Source organism: Furipterus horrens, unplaced genomic scaffold (genome assembly GCF_987537825.1).
Source record: "Furipterus horrens unplaced genomic scaffold, mFurHor1.1.pri manual_scaffold_2, whole genome shotgun sequence".
Taxonomy (NCBI): domain Eukaryota; kingdom Metazoa; phylum Chordata; class Mammalia; order Chiroptera; family Furipteridae; genus Furipterus; species Furipterus horrens.
Window position 1 is genome coordinate 47,422,293 of NW_028327172.1, and position 20,125 is coordinate 47,442,417.

The 20,125-nt window shown below is 49.7% G+C and overlaps 1 protein-coding gene and 1 long non-coding RNA gene across 5 annotated transcripts in view; one reads left to right on the forward strand and one right to left on the reverse strand.

The window, feature by feature from the left end:
• The first annotated feature begins 1,852 nt into the window (after positions 1–1,852).
• Positions 1,853–20,013, forward strand: MOGAT2 (monoacylglycerol O-acyltransferase 2). The gene is made up of 6 exons (XM_090265566.1): positions 1,853–2,102; positions 6,806–6,984; positions 16,239–16,443; positions 16,777–16,951; positions 17,588–17,787; positions 19,181–20,013. Exons 1-6 carry the CDS (start codon positions 2,012–2,014, stop codon positions 19,333–19,335), a joined length of 1,005 nt encoding a protein of 334 aa, XP_090121692.1. The 5' UTR covers positions 1,853–2,011; the 3' UTR covers positions 19,336–20,013.
• The window catches only part of LOC150018515 (uncharacterized), a 30,654-nt gene continuing 22,780 nt past the window's right edge, over positions 12,252–20,125 (reverse strand). For all 4 annotated transcript variants that reach the window (XR_016508898.1, XR_016508899.1, XR_016508897.1 and 1 more), the window contains one exon: positions 12,252–12,733. This is a non-coding gene — a long non-coding RNA (uncharacterized LOC150018515). The remainder of the gene's footprint in view (positions 12,734–20,125) is intronic.

The window sequence follows — 20,125 nt, forward strand, 5'->3', positions numbered from 1 at the left end:
TGGGTGGGCTTCTTTGGAATCTTGCCAACTATACCAAGTAAATGTCAATAAAAGAAATGTCCAAACCTGTAAGAATTTTTATGAGTTTATTTGAGCAAAACCTCGATGGACTGAGAAAATGTTCCCAAAAATGTCTGTTTTATACATTACAATCAAAACAAGACATAAGTGGGTTATATGAAATCTATTGATGATAGATTAGAGAGGTGGAAAAAAATAAAGTGGGGGGGCCTCTGGGATTGGATAAGAAGTAAAATAATAGACACATACTTCTTTTACATAGATGAGTACAGGATAGTTAACAGTCAACAATTAACACGATAACAGTAACAACGAGGCGATTTTGGGTCTCCCCCTGGTGAGATGCCTGTGCTTTGAGGGGTCCAGAAAAAGAAAATTTGACATCCCAAAGAGATGTTATTGTTACAGAGTGGGGGTCTCCAAAAATCCCCAGAGCCTGTGGGTTGGGGGGATGGGGAAAGGGAACAGCTTTTAAGATGCTTTGCAGGACTATGGCTAGTAGTTAGTGTCTTAGTTATGCAATTTTTTTGGTTCTTCCAAGGCCCCAAGGAGATGGGAGTGGTTTTGACCCTGGAATGGTGCAGAAAGAGCATACAGGGCCTGTGCAAGGTTCTGTGAATGGTCAGAACTGGTTACTACACCCAATGGGTCACAAGCCATGGTCAGGGATTTAAAAATAGGTGGCAACCATTTTAGAGAGAAGGAAAGGTGATCCACGGGATTTGCAAGGAGGGCAGAGGAGATCTCCATACAGTTTGGAAAGGGAGAATACCATGTAGCTTTGAAAGAGCAAAGCACATGTTTTCCTGGACTGTTATATGGAGGCTGATGACATCGTACCCCAGATTCTGAAGAAGACAGCTGACAGATAATGGATGGGGTACTTCTGGGCATGGTTTTGGCTTCTAGCCTTTTAGGGAGCAAGGGAAGTGCTGGGTCCTGTGGGAGAACAGAGCTCTGAGCTGAAGTGCTCACTGCCTTCCCCAGGTTGGAATATTGTAAATAAAGACCTGCTTTCCTCAACACTAATTGTTGGGTTTTACACCAAGGCACCACGTGAAAGAACCCCCTTTTACTCTATAACAGTTTTGGCATCCCTGGATGGGACTAATGGAACCTGTAGCCCGGTTCGCTCTGTAACATTATCTTAGATGCAAAAAGATGACAGGCTCAGTTAAGGTAAAGTTTGACTTTTGTCAGGGAAGAGTCTAGCCTAGGACATGACTGCCCACCATGACCTGCTTTTAGTTAGAAAGTTTTTAATTTCAGACCATCCTGTGTGGTTACTTTAGGTCTCTGAGTTTGTAAGGCCACCATGTAGGCCTCCCCTGAGCTTGTCAGGTTTATTTGTGGCCCCTTTTCATCCACAGAGGCCACTGGTGAACTTGTCAAGGGCAGTTCCTTGGCACAGTGGCTCTGAGGTTTGGAGTAACAGAGGACAGGATAGGAGGTGAGGGCATGGCATGCAGACAGCACTTCCAAGAGTTTGTCGTGAAATGAGCCAGGAGGTGAAGGAGCTGATGGTGCCAAGGGATTTTTAGGTAGGAGCTATTACTCTGTATTTGTAGAGGGAGAGCAATGGACGTGGTAGGAGAGAGAGGAGGCAATTATTGGGGAGGCGGGAAGAGAACAGCATTGTATTATATTTGGAACTTCAGCAGGTAAGTGAAGGGGAAAATTCAGGCAATCAGAAAAACATGATCCTGCAGATAAGGTATTGCGAGGCAAGTAACTGCCCAGGATAAAGGCTGAACATTTATTTCCTTCTCTTCTTCCTTCTTTTAGCTGAGCTCAGGGCCCAAGGATTCAAAGGTTTCTCCTAGGAAGCAGGTCCCTGCAGGGTGGGGGCAGGGAGGCCCTGTGGTTGGGTTGGGTGGGGCAGCCTCCTCCCCACAAATACTTACACAACCTCTGCCAGCCACAAAAGCCACTGGGTGCCTCAGACCACAGCCTTACTCAGAGAAGCCTCCGGAGCCACAGAGGAACCAGCATGGTGGAGTTCGCACCCTTGTCGGTGCCATGGGAGCGCAGGCTGCAGACCCTGTCGGTCCTGCAGTGGGTCTTCAGCTTCCTGGTCATGGGTAAGGCTGGTTGGACTTGGGGACTGAAGAGACCATGGTCACCTGCTGTTTCAAGTGCATGGAGTGCACCGATGGTGGAAAGACATTGGTATCAAAAGTCCCTGAGAGACTTTTGGAGGATGTGGTCGGGTGTGGGGGTAGGGTGGGTAGAAGCCATCACCTGTGCTTTTGGGCAGGTTCCTTAGCTTTCCTGGGCTGTGGGTTCCACCTCAGTACTAGCACAGAGCACCTGCCTCAGACTGCCTGTGGTGTTGGAAGGATCTAAGCAATGGCTGGAAAAGGGCTCCTCAGGCTGCTCAGACAGATGGATTTTCTTCCTTTCAGAGAAGAGGAAACTGAGGGGGGTGGGTTGGGGAAAAAACAGAGGAACCTGGAAAGAACAGAATGGGGAGAGAAGGTGCAGGCTGAATGTGGACTGGGGAGTGAGGGGGGACCAGGCAAACCTGGGTCAGACTCCAACTGGGCAACGACCAGCTGTGTGGCCTTGGTGGACCCATGCCTGACCTCTCCAGGCCTCCATTTCACTCATCAGCAGCAGCATAGGAATAACAATACTGGGTTTACAGGGGATTAAAGGAAAAGATGTGCTTACTCTGCCCAGCACAGACCTGGCCCGGCCCTGGGGTGGGAATCACACAGGAGGGTCGCCTTACCTGTCCCACCTCCACAGTGAACACATCTCCCTTGGCTGGGAGGCCACACTTGCCCAAACTTCAGCTCTGCTGAAGGAAACGTTTTCTGAGGAGGGCCCAAGACCAAGGACTGGGAAGAGAGAGTGACAGGTGGTCTGTGGATTCTCCATTTATCTGCTGGTACAGGCTGGGTGGAAACTGCTACCCCCAGGGCTGTTCAGCCCACACACAGACATCACTAACCTGGTGTTAAAAGATGGACATACGAGGTACAGCCGTTACACACATACACACACACACGCACCACCACCACCAAGTGCTTTCTCAGACCTCACAATTTTGCAGCTGAACTATTCACCCCCCGCAAAGCAGGCACTTCAGCACCTTGCCCCTAGCATCCTTTTTGTTGATCTGTGTCTTCCATCCCAAAGGTTGTCAAACATTTTAAATATCCTTGGCTATCCCCATTCCACAGATGAGCAGAGAAACTTAAGTGCCTTAACTGCCCAAGGTTGTAGAGCCCTGGGCTCTTCCTGCCGACACTGGAAGAGAGGGGAGGAGGCAGAGGGAGGAGAGAGGGCAGAGGGTGTGGCAGCAGGTGTGGGCTATGAGGCTGTGGGGGAAGCCTGGGGAGGAAGGTCTATGTCCAGGGCACACTGTAAGTGTTGGTTCCTGGACAAAGGGCATTGAGAGCCCAGAGCCAGGCAGGCTGGGGCCTGGAGATCACAAGGGATAAGGGACCTCATCCTGGGCTTGCCTTGTATGAGCTTTGTGAGCAGAAGCATGTCTGACTGGGTGTGCTCACCCCCAGCCCTGCAGACCTGTAGTCTGGGAGCCTGAGAATGTCAGGAGCTGCACAGAGGTTAAAGTCACCCTGGGCCTGAAGGACTAGAGGGAGGACAGCTGAGAAAAGGATCTGGTCCCACTGGTGCTGGGAGTAAGGTTTTACCTTATCTCTTATCCTGGGGGCAAAAGAGAGCCCTAGGGGGGCTTTAGGAAGAGGAGTGGCAAGGTCCAATCTGTGTGTTAAAGGGCCCTGTGGCTGCATTGGAAGTATCTACTGTGTTTGGGGTGTCAGTTACTAGATCAATGGCAGGGAGCAGTCACAGGTTAGATCAGGGGTTACCAGAATATGGCCCATGGGCCAAATCCAGTCCACTGGTTGTTTTTGTATTTGCACAGTCCATAAGGTAAGAGTGACTTTTATATTTTTTAAATGATTGCATTTTTTTAAAGACTATTTATTTTAGAGAGAGGGGAAGGGAGGGAGAAAGAGAGAGGAGAAAAACATTGATGTATGAGAGAGATATTGATTGGTTGCCTTTCACATGCCCCCTGACCCACAACCCAGGCATGTGCTCTGACCAGGAATCGAACCTGCGACCCTTTGGTTCACAGGCCAGCACTCAATCCATTGAACCAGACCAACCAGGGCAAATAAATGATTGCATTTTAAATGGTTATGTGCCTATGTACTATCCTCCAGGCTGCCTCTTGAGGTGCAAAGTCTGAAATATTTAGTCTGGCCCTTTCAGAAAATGATTGACAATCCTGGTCCAAGGAGGTCGGCGGTGTGTGGAAAGAAGTGGTCTCTTAAGTCTAGAGATATTTAGGAGATGGAGTCCAGAGGGCAGGATTTAAAGGCTGGCAGGAGAGTAAGGGCTTCCAACTGGCTCACTCAGGAGTAATAGGAGGCATTTGGGGAAGCAGCAAAAAAGTGGCTAGAGGAGTCTACTAGGACCTGTCACTGAGGACCCAGGGCTCCCAGTCAAATACTTCCCCAGTGGGTTGCTTCCTTACTATCCGTTTCCTTTCCCTCCTCTGTAACACACACTCACACAGGAACAAGCCTCACACAGCTCATCATGTTCTCTGCTGCCTCTCCAGCTCCTAGAATAGCTGGAGCTGATAAATATTTGTTGAATGTATAATAAATAGGAGCATGATGTAGCCAAAATAATAGAATTGAATCTCAGATCCCATTTTACTGGCTTGCTGTGTGACCATAGCTAATTTGTATATCTTCTCTGGACCTTTGTAAAGTGACATTTAAAAATATTTTCCTTCTCTGAGTTGTGAGGATTAAGTGAAAGGGTCTCCTAGGTAACCTGCAGTCTGAGTTTTGCCTGCTACCAGGAGTTACAGAGCAAGCCCAGGGTGAGGGGGCTGGATCAGTAAGGGAAGGTCTTTCTGCTTACGTGCAAGTGCCCTGTGTGTTTTCCCCCTAACCTTTTTATTCTGCCTGCATAAGTAATACATGCCATTGTAAAACCTTCAAACAAAAGGCGCATCCTAAAAGTAAAAGACTTCCCCAAATCCTACCTACCCTCCAGGTAGCCACTGTTAACAATTTGTTTCTTTCGCTAGAGCTGATTTCTTTCAAGTGGGAGTCACCCACACAGACTTTTCATTTTGCCCAAGGGGAAGGAGTCCTAACTGGGGTTCCTTATTATTTTTTTCACAATGAACTTCTTAAGTATGAAAAATCAATAAAATTTAAATGATCCTCCTGCCATCCTTGTTCCTGGCATCGTGCTTCCTTCCTCTTGCTCTGCAGGAGCCCTTCCATCCTCTGAGCGTGTGCAGCAAGGGTTCTTTTCCAAGGTCCTAGACATTGCTGAGTGCACATAAGTTCTGGCAGCTTCTGTAAATTCCTTAGGACAGTCTCTGTATTGAATTGTGTGTCTGTGAATAGAGACAGATTGCTTCTTCCTTTCAAGTTTTAATGCTGTCCATTCGTTTTTCTTTCCATGGGGCACCGGCCAGGACCTCTAGGATAGTGATGAAGGGAAGTGCCCCCACCCCGCCCCTTCCCCAGGAAAGAGCATTGCAGGCAGAAAAAGCATGAGGAAAAGCTAAGAGATTGAAAGATCCCAGTGAGCTGAAGGAACACTGAGCAGTTTAGTGTGACAAGAGTGTGACAAGAGCACTGGGTGCGTACGTGGGCGAGGTGGGGCTAGAGCAGGAGTGGGGACTGGGCCAGCCACAACGGGCTTGAATGCCAGACCCAGCTGCTTGGGTTGTGCCTTGGAATTATGGAAAAACCATGGAAGGCTTTCATTAGAGGGGAGACCTGGCTGGCTTTCTCTTTGGAAAGGTGGGGTGGAGGATGAATAGAATGAGGGTTGGGCATAAAGAGGGTCTCTCTTCTCTGAGGTCCCAAAACATGGAAACTGAAAACAGTTCATACAATCAGCTGTCCACCAGGTATTTATTGAATACCTGGTGACTATAGTTGGTCCTTGAATAACATAGGCGTTAGGGGTGCCAACCCCCTGCACAGTCGAAAATCCACATATAACTTTTCATTCCCCCCAAAACTTAATTACTAATAGACTGCTGTTGACCAGAAGCCTCACGAATAACATAAACAGTCAATGCATATTTTGTATCATATGTATTATATACTGAATTCTTATAATAAAGTAAACTAGAGAAAAGAAAATTAAATTAAGAAAACCAGTCCTGGCTGGTGTGGTTCAGAAGATTGAGTGCTGGCCTATGAACCAAAGGGTTGCCAGTTTGACTCCCAGTCAGGGCACGTGCCTGGGTTAAGGGCCAGTTCCACAGTTGGGGGCATGCGAGAGGCAACCAGATATTGATGTTTCTCTCCCTCTCTTCCTCCTTTCCTTCTTTCTATCCAAAAATAAATAAATAAAATCTTTATTAAAAAAAGAATTATAAGGAAGAGAATATGTGTTTACAGTACTGTACTATATTTATTGAAAAAGATCCATGTATAAATGGGCTTCTGAAGTTCAAAGCCCAACTGTACTTTACTGTAGGGAGGAAGGTGGAAGGGGAAGACCAAAGTGAATAAAGCAGCGTGGTGCAGTGGGAAAAAAATGAGTCTTGGAGTCTTGGAGGGTTAGGCCTACCTAGGTTCAAATCAATGCTCCCAGTGTGACAGCGGGCTAGCTGCATTCTCTCCTTGAAGGCACGGGAAGCTGATGGCTTCTTCCTGGAGATGTAGGCTGCTCCAGAGCGCTGCTGGTGCTGAGTCTATATGGAGGTTCAGTCTGGGCAGTGTCATCTCTCTCCTCTCATAGCTCTCACCTGCTTCCTCCCTAGGTCAGGTCTGCATCGCGGTCTTCATAGGCCTCCTGTTCACAAGATTCTGGTTATTTAGTGTCCTGTATGCAACCTGGTGGTACCTGGATGGAGACAAACCATGGAAGGGTGGCAGGCGCATCCAGGCCTTAAGAAACTGGGTCGCATGGAAGTACATGAAAGACTATTTCCCTGTCTCGGTGAGTACTGGGGCTGGCTGAGGTGTGGCCAGGGCTACAGTGTCCCACATCTCCATGGGGAAAGTGGGGCGCTGTGTGAAGTGAGATGAGCTGGACTGGGAGGCAGGAGTAGGGCTGCCACCGCTCTCTGTGGCATGGTTTCCCAGCTGTGGGAATGTGGGGACGATATGAGAGTTGATGACTGCATAGGACTTGAAGGAGCTCGATGGGGCATGCAATGTGGCATGCAGTGTGGCACATTATGTATGTTATAGGTGTGAACTTCTCAGCAGCCCAGATTTTTTTGGAGGAGGGTGGGAATAATAAACTCAAGGTCTTAAAGAGATCATCTAGCTTCATCTTTCATCAGATGAGGACAGACACCCAGAGGGACAACGGTATAACCAAGGTCACATAAGTTTTTTTTTGTTGTTGTTGTTTTTTTAATTTAATTTTTTTTTAAAGTGTGTGCATTAACTATGGGTAAAGGGAAAGGGGAGAGAACTCTGAACAGGTTCTCAGGTTCTCTCCTGCTCCTAACTCTGGTGTGCTGTGTGTCCTTGGGTAGGCCCTGCCCCATTCTGAACCTTTTTCTCCATGTATTCACTAAATAGTTAATCTCTTCTACTCTGAGTGCCTTTGAATCAATCTCTGACTCTGACTCAGGGCAACTCATGGCCTTTGTGGGCAATTGACTGTGGACCCAAAAATCAGTTGACTGAAGCAGATCCCTGGATTTGAGTGAAGAGTCCCTTCAGCTCCTTTACTGAACCACAAATAGACTACTATATCCTGGATGTAAGCAGCTGGGCAGGGATGGTGTATTGACCAGCTAGGATAGGATGGGGAAGACAGAGGAACACAGAGAGGTGTCAGTCAGGACAGTTGGCCCTTCACTGGGAACAGGAAAGGAAAAAAAAGTATAGGATATGGCTGCTGTAACTAGACAGACTAGGTTCTAATACCAGTTTAGCCACACACCAGCTGCGTGACCTTGGGTGAGTTACACAGGCTCTATGAGTCTCAGTTTCCACACAGGTGAAGTGGAGATGATGCCACATACATCGTGGGTTGTGTGGATTCCATAAGAAGGGGTAAAGCACCTTGTAGGTTCTCAGTAACCTATTAGCTAGGATGATTTTACTGAGTCAGTGAGGAGTCTGGGAGGCTTGGGTGTGGCTGCAGGCCTGATAGCCCAGAGCCCTGCTGCCCTGACCTTCACACCCGCCTAGCTGTTCCTCTTCCATCCAGAGCTCCACCTCTTCCTGTCCTTCCAGGAGTTAGGTCCCCAGCTAGGAAACAGGCTCACTGAGGTTAAACAACTGACATGAGTCATGAGTCATGAGTCATGAATCATGGGCACTCAGCTCCTGCATCCCTCCTTTCTGAGAGTCCTGTGGCCCAGCAAGGACTAGCAAAGACTGGGCAACAACAGGGTGCAGGAGCCCCTAACACCCCAGTAAGCAGGTCCTCCTGGGCAAAGGACAAGGGTGGGACAGGGCAGGGCCATAGGGCAGGGGCTGGGCAGAGGGCAGGATGTTGGCTGGCAGAGACTTCTGTGCTCATATTGAAAGGCAGAGTGAGTGGGAAGTGCTGAGCTAACCTGAGGGGTCCAGGTGGGGGGAGGTTTTCCTCATCCCCTATATCTGCTTCCTCTGCAGTGTGCTCTTTCAGGACATTGTCTTCAAAGGCAAGCAGGGCTTGCTGGGTCCTCAAAGGACCCAGGAGCATGTCACGGACAGAGTCCCTTAACCCCACCCAGGACTTCTGTGCATGAGATTCTGAATTCCGTTCCCTTCCTCTCCTCTTCCCTGGCCAGGGCTTGCTCTCCTATTCCAGGGAAGTCTGATTTTCCATGGGAATGTGTGGTCTGTAACCTGGAAGTGTGTGTGGACGTCAACTTGCAAGCCCAAGAAACCTTAAGGTGGTTCTGGCCTCTAGTAGAGCTTTGCGGATTGTCACTCTGTGGTCTTGCCTCCCACTGTGAGCTGAATCCTGAGTTCACCAGGGAAAGAAAAGGAACAGCCCAAGTGCAGGCCCAGAAGCTGGCCACAGGATGGCTTTGAGCAGTAAGCCCAATAATGTTCAGTGTGACTGTAAAGTAGAAGGTACAGGTGGGGATGAAGCTAACGAGTTTTTCAGGGAGAAGGTAACAGAGGCCACTGAAGGCCATTTTACAGATCTGGGACTCTTCAACTGAAAATTCTTCAGGGGGCTGTCATCCAGGGGCCTGCAAAGGGTAGCGTCTGGCTATTTGCATCTGGAGCTGCTGCCAGTTGCAGGTCTGGCAGAAAAAATGATGCTGAGGTGACACTGTGTGTATCTTACCCGCTGCCTTTCCTGCTCCTCCCCCAGCCAGGTAGCTCTCAAGGAGGGTTTCTCAGTCTTGGCACTATTGACAGTGGTGGAACAGGGGACTTACTTTGTAGAAGTTCTGCTTTCAGTGTTTTAGGATTGGTGCCGCTACAGGTCTGTGGCATCACCATCTGCATAGAGCAGGCAGTACCAAAAAGGGGCCAGCAGAGGGCGAGATGACAGTCACTTTGACTTCGCCTGTCCTAGGATGGGAGCCTGCAGGTGTGGTGGGACTCTGCCCTGAAGGTTCTCTTCCCCACAGGCTCCCAGGAGACTTTCCAACTCCCCCAAAAGGCCCTGCAAGGACCTTGGGGTGGGCAGGAAGTAGGGAGTCCCAGCTCTGCTGGAGTTCCCTTGCATTCACAAGCCTCTGCACTCCTATCAAATACATGTGGATTTCTGAGCTCCTATCAGTTCTTACTGTGGTTTTATGAACTAGGTCTAGTGGTGAAATTTCAAGCAAAATTAAGAAACTGTTTCTGGCTCCTGGAGTTTTTGAAGCTGACCTTGTAGGCTTCCTAAAGAGCTAATGATGGAGAACCAGGCAATGTTTGGTGTAATAGGAGCTGTCTCCACCTCATGATGAAGACCAGCCTGAGAGCTAGGTTTCCCCTGTGAGATTTCATCATCCTGGAGCAAACACTGTCCACATAGGCCCAAGGAGGGTCATATGTGGAGGCATCTGGGAGACAGAGCTCTGTGGCCAGAGCTGTGACCTGGTGTCAGGAAATGCGGCAGTGCAGGCCACCTTCCTGACCCCTCCCACCACGCCTGGCATGATCCCTCAGTTCCTCCACAGCTTGAAGGCATCACTAAGGACTTCCTGCTCCACCTCCCAGCACACTGATGTCTCTTAACCTAAGTCAGAGGGACTCCAGTGGTTGGCTGCCCACACAGGACAGAACTCCAGCTTACACAGCTCACCTTCTTCTGCAACAGCTTCTTTCACTGTGGGAGGGCTCTGCCTGTGGAAGGTTTTCCTGTGACCCTCTCGGGAATCCTACCTCTGCCATGGGCACTGGGACCTGGCACAGAGCACACTGTCCCCTCAGCCCTGCAGGGACTGGGGCCTCCACTCCCATTAACTTCCACTGCCTTTGCTGCCACTCCCTCTTCCAGCCAGTTAGCTCTCTTGGAGGCTCTCTCAGCACCATTGACATTTTGGGCTGAATGACTCTTTGTTGTGTGTGGATGGGGGTGGGGGTGAGGGGAAGATTTCTGACTTCATCCCTGGCCCCTACCCACTAGATGCCAGTCACACTCCCTTCTACCAGTCGCGACAACTAAAAATGTTTGCAAACATTACCAAATGTCTTTTCTGTGGGGCTGGGGTGGGGGACAAACTGACCCTGGTGGAGAACTGCTGCCTCTATAGCCTGGGCTGTGTCTGCCAGACTCCCCCAGATCTGACCCTTCTCTCTTTCTGACTAAGTCCTGACCACAGTTTTCTCTTGATCTGGACTCCACTTCTGCCAACGGTTCCCATACTCTATGCTCCACTCAGCAGCCAGGACAATCCTCACAAAATATTTAAAACAAAACAAAACAGCAGTGTCTCCCGTCACACCTAGAATAAAATATAACTTTTGCCACAGTCTGCAGACTCCGGCACTCTGGACCCCTGCTCACTCCTCGCCTGCCTCTCCTTCTCCGTTTGCCACCCCCCCACCCCCCACCCCCAGTTCTCCAGACATGAGCTGTCAGTTGTGCTGATATCCTTACTTGAAGTGTGCTCCTTCACCCCACTGACACCCACCACATTTCACCTGGGAACTCCTACAAAGTGGCAGAGCCCACTGGTCACACACACAGAACCAGTCTGCCTTTGTTGAAATCCTGCCTCTGACACTTTATTAGCTATGTGACAAGAGATAATTAATTAATGTTGTGTCTTGGTTTCCTCATCTGTAAATTGGGGGCATGGGTGCCAATTCTCCCCTCACAGTGCTAACAGAGGAGGAAGCGCAGTGGTATAATAGGTGCCTGGCACACAGTAGGTGCTGAGAATTCCCCACCTTGGGCACGCTTCCCAGCTCTCAGTGCCTGGCACAGCCTGTACTTCTCCAACTCTAAGACATCCAGTAATTTATGTACCACTAAGAAAAAATCTAATTAGAATTGTCAAGTGCATCTTTACAATAAAATGTTGAGATGTAAAAAAGGTGCATCTTAGAATTAAGGGACTAAGTTTGCAGTTGCCAGGCTGAGTGCATGGCTGTGGAGGGGTGAGAGGACAGGGATGAGAACTTATCAATGGAGGAGCCAGGGGATGCCGAATCCTGACCTGAGCCACTCTGAGCCACTGCCAGGGACAGGGGCAATACCCAAGCCTTCCCTTCCATCTGGCCATGCATGCTAGAAGGAGAAGCGAAAGATGCCAGTCCCTACACACACACACACACACACACACACACACACACACACACACGGAGTCAATTGCCTGAACTTGGAAGGGGACTCCTTGGGTTTAGAGTGAAGATTCATATACAAAGGAATCCCCTAGAAAATTTGTCACAAATCAGATGCCCAAAACCAGAAGTAGGGCTTCTGAATCAGACTCTGCCTTGTGGGTTTTTTTTTTTTTTTCCTAAAGATTTTTATTGAGCGTCGGCCTGTGAACCAAGTGTCCTTGGTTCGATTCCTAGTCAGGGCACATAACTAGGTTGCACGTCAGGTCCCTAGTTGGGGGTGTGAGTGAGAGGCAACCACACAGTGATATTTCTCTCGCTCTCTTTCTCCTTTCCCCTCTCTAAAAACAAATAAATAAACAAACGAACAAACAAATAAATTATTTTTAAAAGTCTATGAAGAAGACATATATTTAAAAATATATATTTTTATTTATTTTTAGAGAGAAGGGAAGGGAGGAGAAAGAGGAGGAGAGAAACATCAATGTGTGGCTGCCTCTCGCACGCTCCCAACTGGGAACCGGGCCCACAACCCGGGCTTGTGTCCTGACTGGGAATCGAACCGGCAACATTTTGGTTCACAGACTGGCACTCAATCCACTGAGCCACACCAGCCAGGGAATGCCTGCATTTTTAACCTGTTGAGTTATCAAGGTACATTAATATTCCAGGAACAGGTTCTTCAAGGCCAGGCTGTAGATGCAGGAACTGTATCCTGGAGAGGACACCTGTGTTCGCTAGACCTTCCAAATTTGTGCAAAAAGGAGAAAGCCCCCAGGAGTGCCGAGTCTCAGGCTAGTTCCCTGGGTCTGGAGCAAAGGCTTCCTGCCTCTCTCTGGTGCTCTCTGCAGGAGACGGCAGGACTTGGACTCCTCTGTGTGGCTATGGGCAGGTCATTCATCCTTCAGCATCTCAGTTCGCTTCCCTGTTCCCCAAGGGCTCTCACACTGCAGCCAGCCTCCTGAGGGCCGTGGTTAAACACGCTGGTGGTGTGGTTGCTTTGTGACCTGTAAAGGAGCCATCAGGACATTGGGCTTTTGAGGCATTTGGGTCACCCTGTGGGTGTGAGAGGTCACAAGGATGTTTGTCAAGAGATGGGAGTGGGCAGACATGGTAGAGCCACAGCCCCTCACTGTCCTCCCTCCCATCCAAGGTCCAGTTGTCCTCACCTGGGGACCCTGCACAGGGTCTACTAGGCAAAGGTCCTGGGATTTGAAGTACGAACACCCCTAGGAGAACTGGAAACACGTTTGCACAGACTTGTGCATAAGTGTTCATGGTCACATTATCTCTAATGGACAAAGACCACTAAACAGACAAAGAAAATGTGGTCTGTCCATACAATGGAATAACATTCAGTCATTAAAAGGAACAAAGTACTGACATAGGCTTCAACATTGATGAACCTTGAAAACATTCTGCGAAGTCAAAGAAGACAGACACAAAAGGCCACATATTGTACGAGTTCATTTATAGAAAATGTCCAGAAGAGGCAAATCCATAGAGATGAACAATAGGTTGTTGTTTGCCAGGGTCTGGGAGGGTGGGGAGGAGTGACTGCTGTGGGTTTCTCCCTGGGGTATTGAAAACGCTCTAGAATCAGATGAATGTGATGGTGGCACACCTTTTAAATATATTAAAATCACTGAACCACACACTTTAACAAGGTAAATTTGATGGTATATGAACTATATAAATAAAAAAGCAATCCCCAGAGCCTATCGACCTGGCCATCCCCTTCCCCAGCTGCCGCAACCTAGTGCTAAGCCCAGCCTGTGAGGACATACACCACGGAGGGTTTTCCCAGGCACCCCCACCTTTGCTTTGTCATACTCCCTGCCCCTAAGAGAACTGAGGAAGAAGCAAGGCAGAGAACACAGCACTTTACAAATCTTCTCCCTCTGTTTATCACACCTGAGCCCAGTAACAACCTTGCCAGAAAGGTATTATCACTGTCCTAGTGGGACCGAGGGGAAACTGAGGCATGGAGAGAGCAGGGGCTGGGCAAAGGTCCTGTGATGGGCCTGCAGCAGAACCTGGGTCTCATGCCTCCCAGCTCAGTGGAACCCAGGTGACAGGTCAGGTTAGGCTCGGGGGCAGTCATTGGCTGCATCAGCCTCATTTGCTTGCGGACTCATTCTTCCCTTCCCTTCAGTCTCAGGGAGCATCTCCTCTGTTTCAGGCCTGCACTGGGGACACAGAGATGCCTCAGATGGGTGGTCTCTAATCTCAGGACTCTCACTGTGATGGTGGAATATCACTTGGGCACGGGGCAGATAGAATAGGTTCGCCCAGAAAGTCAGCAGGAGAGACGCAGACGAGGCCTCAGTGGCAGAGCGAGGGCCCCATCAGTGCGCACTTGGATACGCACGTGCAGGTGCACAAGCCAGTACTGTCATCGTTGCCTAGACAAGGCCCTCTCACTCACCAGGACGACTGTCTCTACACAAAGACGTATTTGTTAAGGGGATAGTCCTACATTCATTTGTTCATTTATTTTATTCATTATTCACTTATTGTTCATTTAAAATAGGTCATATGTCCTTGTTTAAAATTCAAAAGGATATGTAGTGAAAAGACCCCTCCCACCTTACATCCCATCTGCCCTGTTCTCTACCCAGAGGTAACTATGACAACCAGTGTTTGGTGCATTCACATACAAGCACCTGTTGGTGTCAGTCTGCTCTTATTGGCCTGCCCCTTGCTGTTTCATCTGACAGGCAGGTCTCAGGGCAGAAAGAGCTATGGCTGCACAGTGGTCCATCATGTAAATGTTTCCTGATTTGTCTAAACAGGCCTTGTCGATGGACATTTGAGTGGAGGCCAAGTTTTTGCTATTACCAAAAAAAAAAAAAAAAGCTTCAGTTAATAACCTTGTTCAGATGTCATTTACACAAGCATGAGAAAAGCTGTAGCTAACTTCCTCATCATGAAGTTGCTGGATTGAAAGGTCAGTTACATTTTTTGGTTGTGGTAGATATGGCTGAACCACCTTTATGGAGGTTGTACAAGAAAGAATATTTATAGTCAAGTGCTTGAGTGCAGGGAGCCAGGTGTGTCTTTAAAGAAACCACCAGATGAGTTCCTGAGGAAGCACCTTCCCCAATTGGGTGGTGAGAAATCTCTGGTTGTATGTCTTTATTTTGACATCCAATAAATCCCCACTGCATGAGTAGAAGTTTTGTCCTTGTCTGGGAGGCAATGGTCTCTGCAGCCTTTTAGCAAAGGGTCAATGGTTAACCAAAGGGCCTGGGATGGGGGAGGGGGGGTTGTGTGCAGAGACCAAGTCCAGGACAAGGACAGGATGAAGCAGAGGTTCAGATCTCCCTTGCTGACCCCCCAGATCCTTCCAGGCTGCTCTGAGGGTGCACAGCCTGGCTTTTGGGGCCTCAAAGACAGCAACAGGAATCCTCAGGGAGTCACCAGCTGAAAGTTTCAGCTTGATGACAGGATGAACTTTCACCCTAGCCAAGCTGAGCCAGAGTGGAAAGCACTACCCATCCCCATGCAAATTGCAGGGCCCTGGTAGTCCTTTCAGGGAGCCTCCTGCCAGGGGCTTGGGGCCTAAGGGCCTTCAAACTGGTCACTGTGACTCCCAGAGGGCAGGGACCTCTAAAGGGTGGGCCCTGTGGTTCCTGGTAGGATGAGGAAAGGACTGCTCACTCCCCGCACCCCACACACACTCGCAGTCACTGCCCACAGCAGAAATCTTGGCAGACTCAGCCACATTGCAGCCTATTCAGTAACCGGCCAGGAGCAACGTTTGTTAACTTAGTTCCTGCCCCCTCCATTCACCCTGCTTCACCTAGCAACTGCTAATGACAAACGCCTCTTCCCTCCCACTCAATCTACAATGTCTGGTGGTCCCTGCTACACACACCCTCCACGCTGCAGGCCTGACCAGACCCAGGCGAGTTTCTGTGCCAGCAGAGCTGCCATGTCCGGGGAAAGTGGACAAAGGGCAATGAAGGTCTGGTGTGAGGGGAGCAGATAGCCACAGGTGAGGCAGGAGGGGTAGACAGGACTAGAGCTGGCCTCCTGGTCTGCGACCTAGTGGGAATCTTCTCCTTATATATCTTGCAAATGCTCACTTTCTGGTCTTAAGTGCTAATTTTCCTTCTTTTGAGTCATAAAACGGGGCTTTTCCAGCATGGTGGCGCCCCCGTGTGGCCATTCGATGCCCTCAAATTATATCCTGTCACGTAGCAGCCTTGGTAATTCCATGACACCTTCAGCTGCGAGCTTCTCAGCAGTCCAGGGAGGTAGGTGGGACAGGGCCAAATGCTCCGTTTTACAAATAAAAAGCCTGAGAGGGCACCAGTTTTTCCAAAACCAGCTGCGAGTCTGAGACACAGCCACCACTGGTGATACCCCAGGTGCATTCACACACTGAATCTCGATCTTCGTGAGAGCCTGAGGCTCGAAGACTGGGAGTGACTTGCCCGAGATCACCAACTGGAGAGTGTCAGTATCAGTGTGGGGTTGTGGCTCACTAGGTTATTGTCCCTGCAGCTGGTCAAGACTGCTGAGCTGGACCCCTCCCGGAACTACGTTGCCGGCATCCACCCCCACGGGGTCCTGGCCACTGGATCCTTTATCAACCTGTGCACTGAGAGCACGGGCTTCTCTGAGCTCTTCCCGGGCATCCGCCCCCACCTGATGATGCTGAGCCTGTGGTTCCGGGCCCCCATCTTCAGGGATTACCTCATGTCAGGGGGTGAGTCTTCCCTACCTGGGTAGCCTAGGGAAATGAGGTAAGTGAGGATGTACGCATGGAAAGAGGGTATCCTAGGAAGGGCTACCAATAGTTTGTACTTCTGAGAGCATGTGCAGTGGAAGGATGGTAGACCCAAGGAAGCACTTCCCACAGCACAGAGCAGGGCAGTGAGTTCAGGGGCTTAGGAATGAGGGAGAACTCCCAGCTGGAGTGGGTGGGGCAGGGGACCCAGGCCTCTGTAGGCACTCTCTGATGATCTGTTTCTTGGGCTGCACCCACCCCCACAGTCCCTGCCCCTTCACCCCATACCTGACCACCTTCCTCTCTCCCCAGGGCTGGTCACATCTGACAAGGAGAGCGCTGCTCACATTCTAAACAGAAAAGGAGGTGGCAATCTGCTGGGCATCATTGTTGGGGGAGCCCAGGAGGCACTGAATGCCAGGCCCGGAGCCTACACACTGTTGCTGAGGAACCGCAAGGGTTTCGTCAGGCTTGCCCTGATGCACGGGTACCTGGGGAGAGGGCCCTCGGTTCAGCTGGAGATTGGCAAGGATTATATGTGGGCAGGAAGACAGCAGAGACTAACAGAGTTTCTATTTCAGCAGGGAGATCTTTCAATCCATTCACAATGCAGATGATATGTTGGTGAGACCTGTACTGTCTCATGCCCAAATGCCTAGAAAAGTTTCCAGAATGGAGACTTTGAGACCAAAGGGCCTAGGTGGGAAGGGACATATTGCCCAAGGCTGGCACTAGATCTGAGACATATGGGATCCAGGAGAATGGATTTGGGGGCATAGCGCAGGGCTGTTCTCTTATCTCGAAGCATCTGGGAAGAATCCGAGCTAGCTGGGGCAGGAGAGACTTTTCTACAAAGTTGGCAGATGTTTTTCTATCTGGGAGGACCCTGAGGCATTCTAATCTGCCATGGCGCAACTGGGAGGTCATGGCTCTGAGAGGGGCCAAGACCTGCCCAGGCAAGGCCCTCACAGGTCTGGGAGACAATCCATGCCTCTCAATTCTAGCCCAGAGCTCTGTTCTCTGCTCCAGTTCCTGGTCACTGGGTCCCTGCGGGAAGCTAGGTGACAAGCTGGGGTCTTTGTTGGAGCCTCCAACATGCCTGCTCTCCTCTGTCTCCCTCCAGGGCAGCTCTGGTGCCAGTCTTCTCCTTTGGGGAGAATGATTTATATGACCAAGTTGAGAACTCTCCCGGCTCCTGGCTGCGCTGGATCCAGAACCGGCTGCAGAAGATCATGGGTATTTCCCTCCCGCTCTTCCATGGCCGTGGTGTCTTCCAGTACAGCCTTGGCTTTTTACCCTACCGCCGGGCCATCACCACTGTGGGTAAGCCAAGACGCAGGCTGGGAGGGGGTAGGCTACAGGAAAAGGGACCTGGGCTGTGAGCTGTAAGGGGGCATGGGGATGAACCAGACCCATCCTTGCCTACACGGAGCTCACATTCTAGACTGGGAAGGAGACACACATAACCCCAATATAAGGCAGTCTGGGATGAGAACTGTAACAAATGCACAAGGAACAATGGTCACTACTGATTACTGAGCATCTACTGTGTGCCAGGCACTGCCTGGGCTTTCTTACAATGCAGGGGCTCAGTTTATCCCGACAACCTTCCAGGCAGAACTATTATCCCTATTTCACTGATGCAAAATTGAGACTCAGAGAAGTAACTTACAAAAATACCACACTGTCTTTAGTAACAAAGTTGAGGTTTAAATTAGGACCTATTTGACTTTTTATTATACCACAGAAAGTTTTAATTCTGACCCAGAGGATTAAGAGAGCTTATTGGAAAAGGTGGGTATAAGGGAAGAGCATCCCAAGTCTGTCAGAATTGTTAATCAACAGGCCTGGATTAGAGCTGGGGGATTTTCCTGTAAGTAATGGGCATGAACTTCAATGCACGGGCTTAACACCATGTTTTCTGGTTATTTGGACACCTCTTGCTTTCTTCTTGGATTCCACCTAGGTTCCTCTGACAAAGCCTGTAGAGAGAGGTCCACCCATTTATTTGTTGGTTGAACACAGACTTGGTGAACCCCCGGTACTTTAACTTTGCCTGTGTTGTATGGCAATATTTTCATGAATGTTAATACTGCTGCTGCCTCCAAAGGCTATTACCTAGAGGAGAAGGTTGGGGAGCTGCCTTCTCAGCCAGGCAGAACAGAGAAAGGGCATTAGTTAGGGACTTCCTGGCTCTTCCCTGGAATGAAGAGGGCACTGCCCACCAGCGTGGAGGAAGAAGAAGCAGGAAGAACTGCCTGGGCTGCAGACCCACCTCATCCTAGAAATACAGGCACTTATAAGCATGGCATGTTAGACTCTTAGAACCATATGGCCTGGAGGTCAAGAGCACATCCCCAGGGTTTAAAATCTGGCACTAAACCATCCTGGCTATGTGACCTTAAACAAGTTACTTAACTTCTCTAAGCCTCATGGCCTCACCTATTAGTGGGAATAATAACAGGTTCTATCCCTAGATGATTGTGATGACCAAAGCGGTCGATACACATGAAGCATCTAGCACATTTCTAGGCACTTTGCAATACCAGCTGTTGGTGGTGTCATTGTATTTGAATCTTGGAGTTGCTCTAACATCTTAGAATTCATCACTCAAAATAGGGTTGAAGGGGATGGCAGTAAGAGCACTTTCCTGCAGGGATGACCACTGGAGTGGGCCCCTGCCCCATGGGCCCCTGCCCTCCTCTGTGTCTTGCAGTGGGGGAGCCCATCGAGGTGAAACAGATACCACAACCCTCTCAGGAGGAGGTGGACAAGCTGCACCAACACTACATCAAGGAGCTGTGCAACCTCTTCGAAACCCACAAGCTCAAGTACAACGTCCCTGCGGACCAGCACTTGGAGTTCTGCTGAGCGCCTCCCCAGAGGAGGGGCTGCCCCAAAGGGCAGGCCTGGCATTAGGGAGCCCAGTGGGCGGTGCTGTGAACTGAGAAGGCTTCCTGGAAGTGTTTGTTGAACATTTCTCTAGTCTCCGAAGACTCCTGTAAATCCAACCCCAAGTCACAGCTGGCAGCGTGGCAGGGACGACTGGACTCTGGCGCCGGTGACGTGCCTTCCTGCTGCGAAACCTCTGCAAGTCCCTGTCTCCTTGGTCTGCTCATCTGTGAAATGGAAGAGAGAGCTGGAAGAGAATGATTTCCGAGGTCTCTGTCCTCTGTTGTAATGTCACTCAATGGGCAGAGAAAAGACAGAGCACCGAGTACCAGGTTTTTCTTCCTCTACCTTGAGTGAGAGCATTAAAGAAGCCACCAGCTCCAGTCCCTTCTACTGCTCCCTCACCCTACATGCTGGATGCCCCAGCTCCTTCCTCCCTGGGCTGGGTGAGGAGAACAGCACTCTGTCGCTGACTGTATGTCTGTGGGCTCTTCACTCTCCCTCTGAGCCTCCGTTTCCCTCTGAGGCTCAGCTCTGACACCACATAGGCTGAAAACTCCATGAAGTACCTCTCACTCATCCTTTGTAACTTCAACCCCTTGCCTTAGTGCAAAAAAGGGCTCCATAGATGTAAATTCAATAAATGAAAGGATTCTATTCTAGCCTTCTTCTCTTCCTCCACACGCACAACTGAGAGAATATTGACACCACCCCCCAGCCCGACCCTGTGGCCCAGTCTCACTGTCCCAGATGAATCGCTATACTCAGA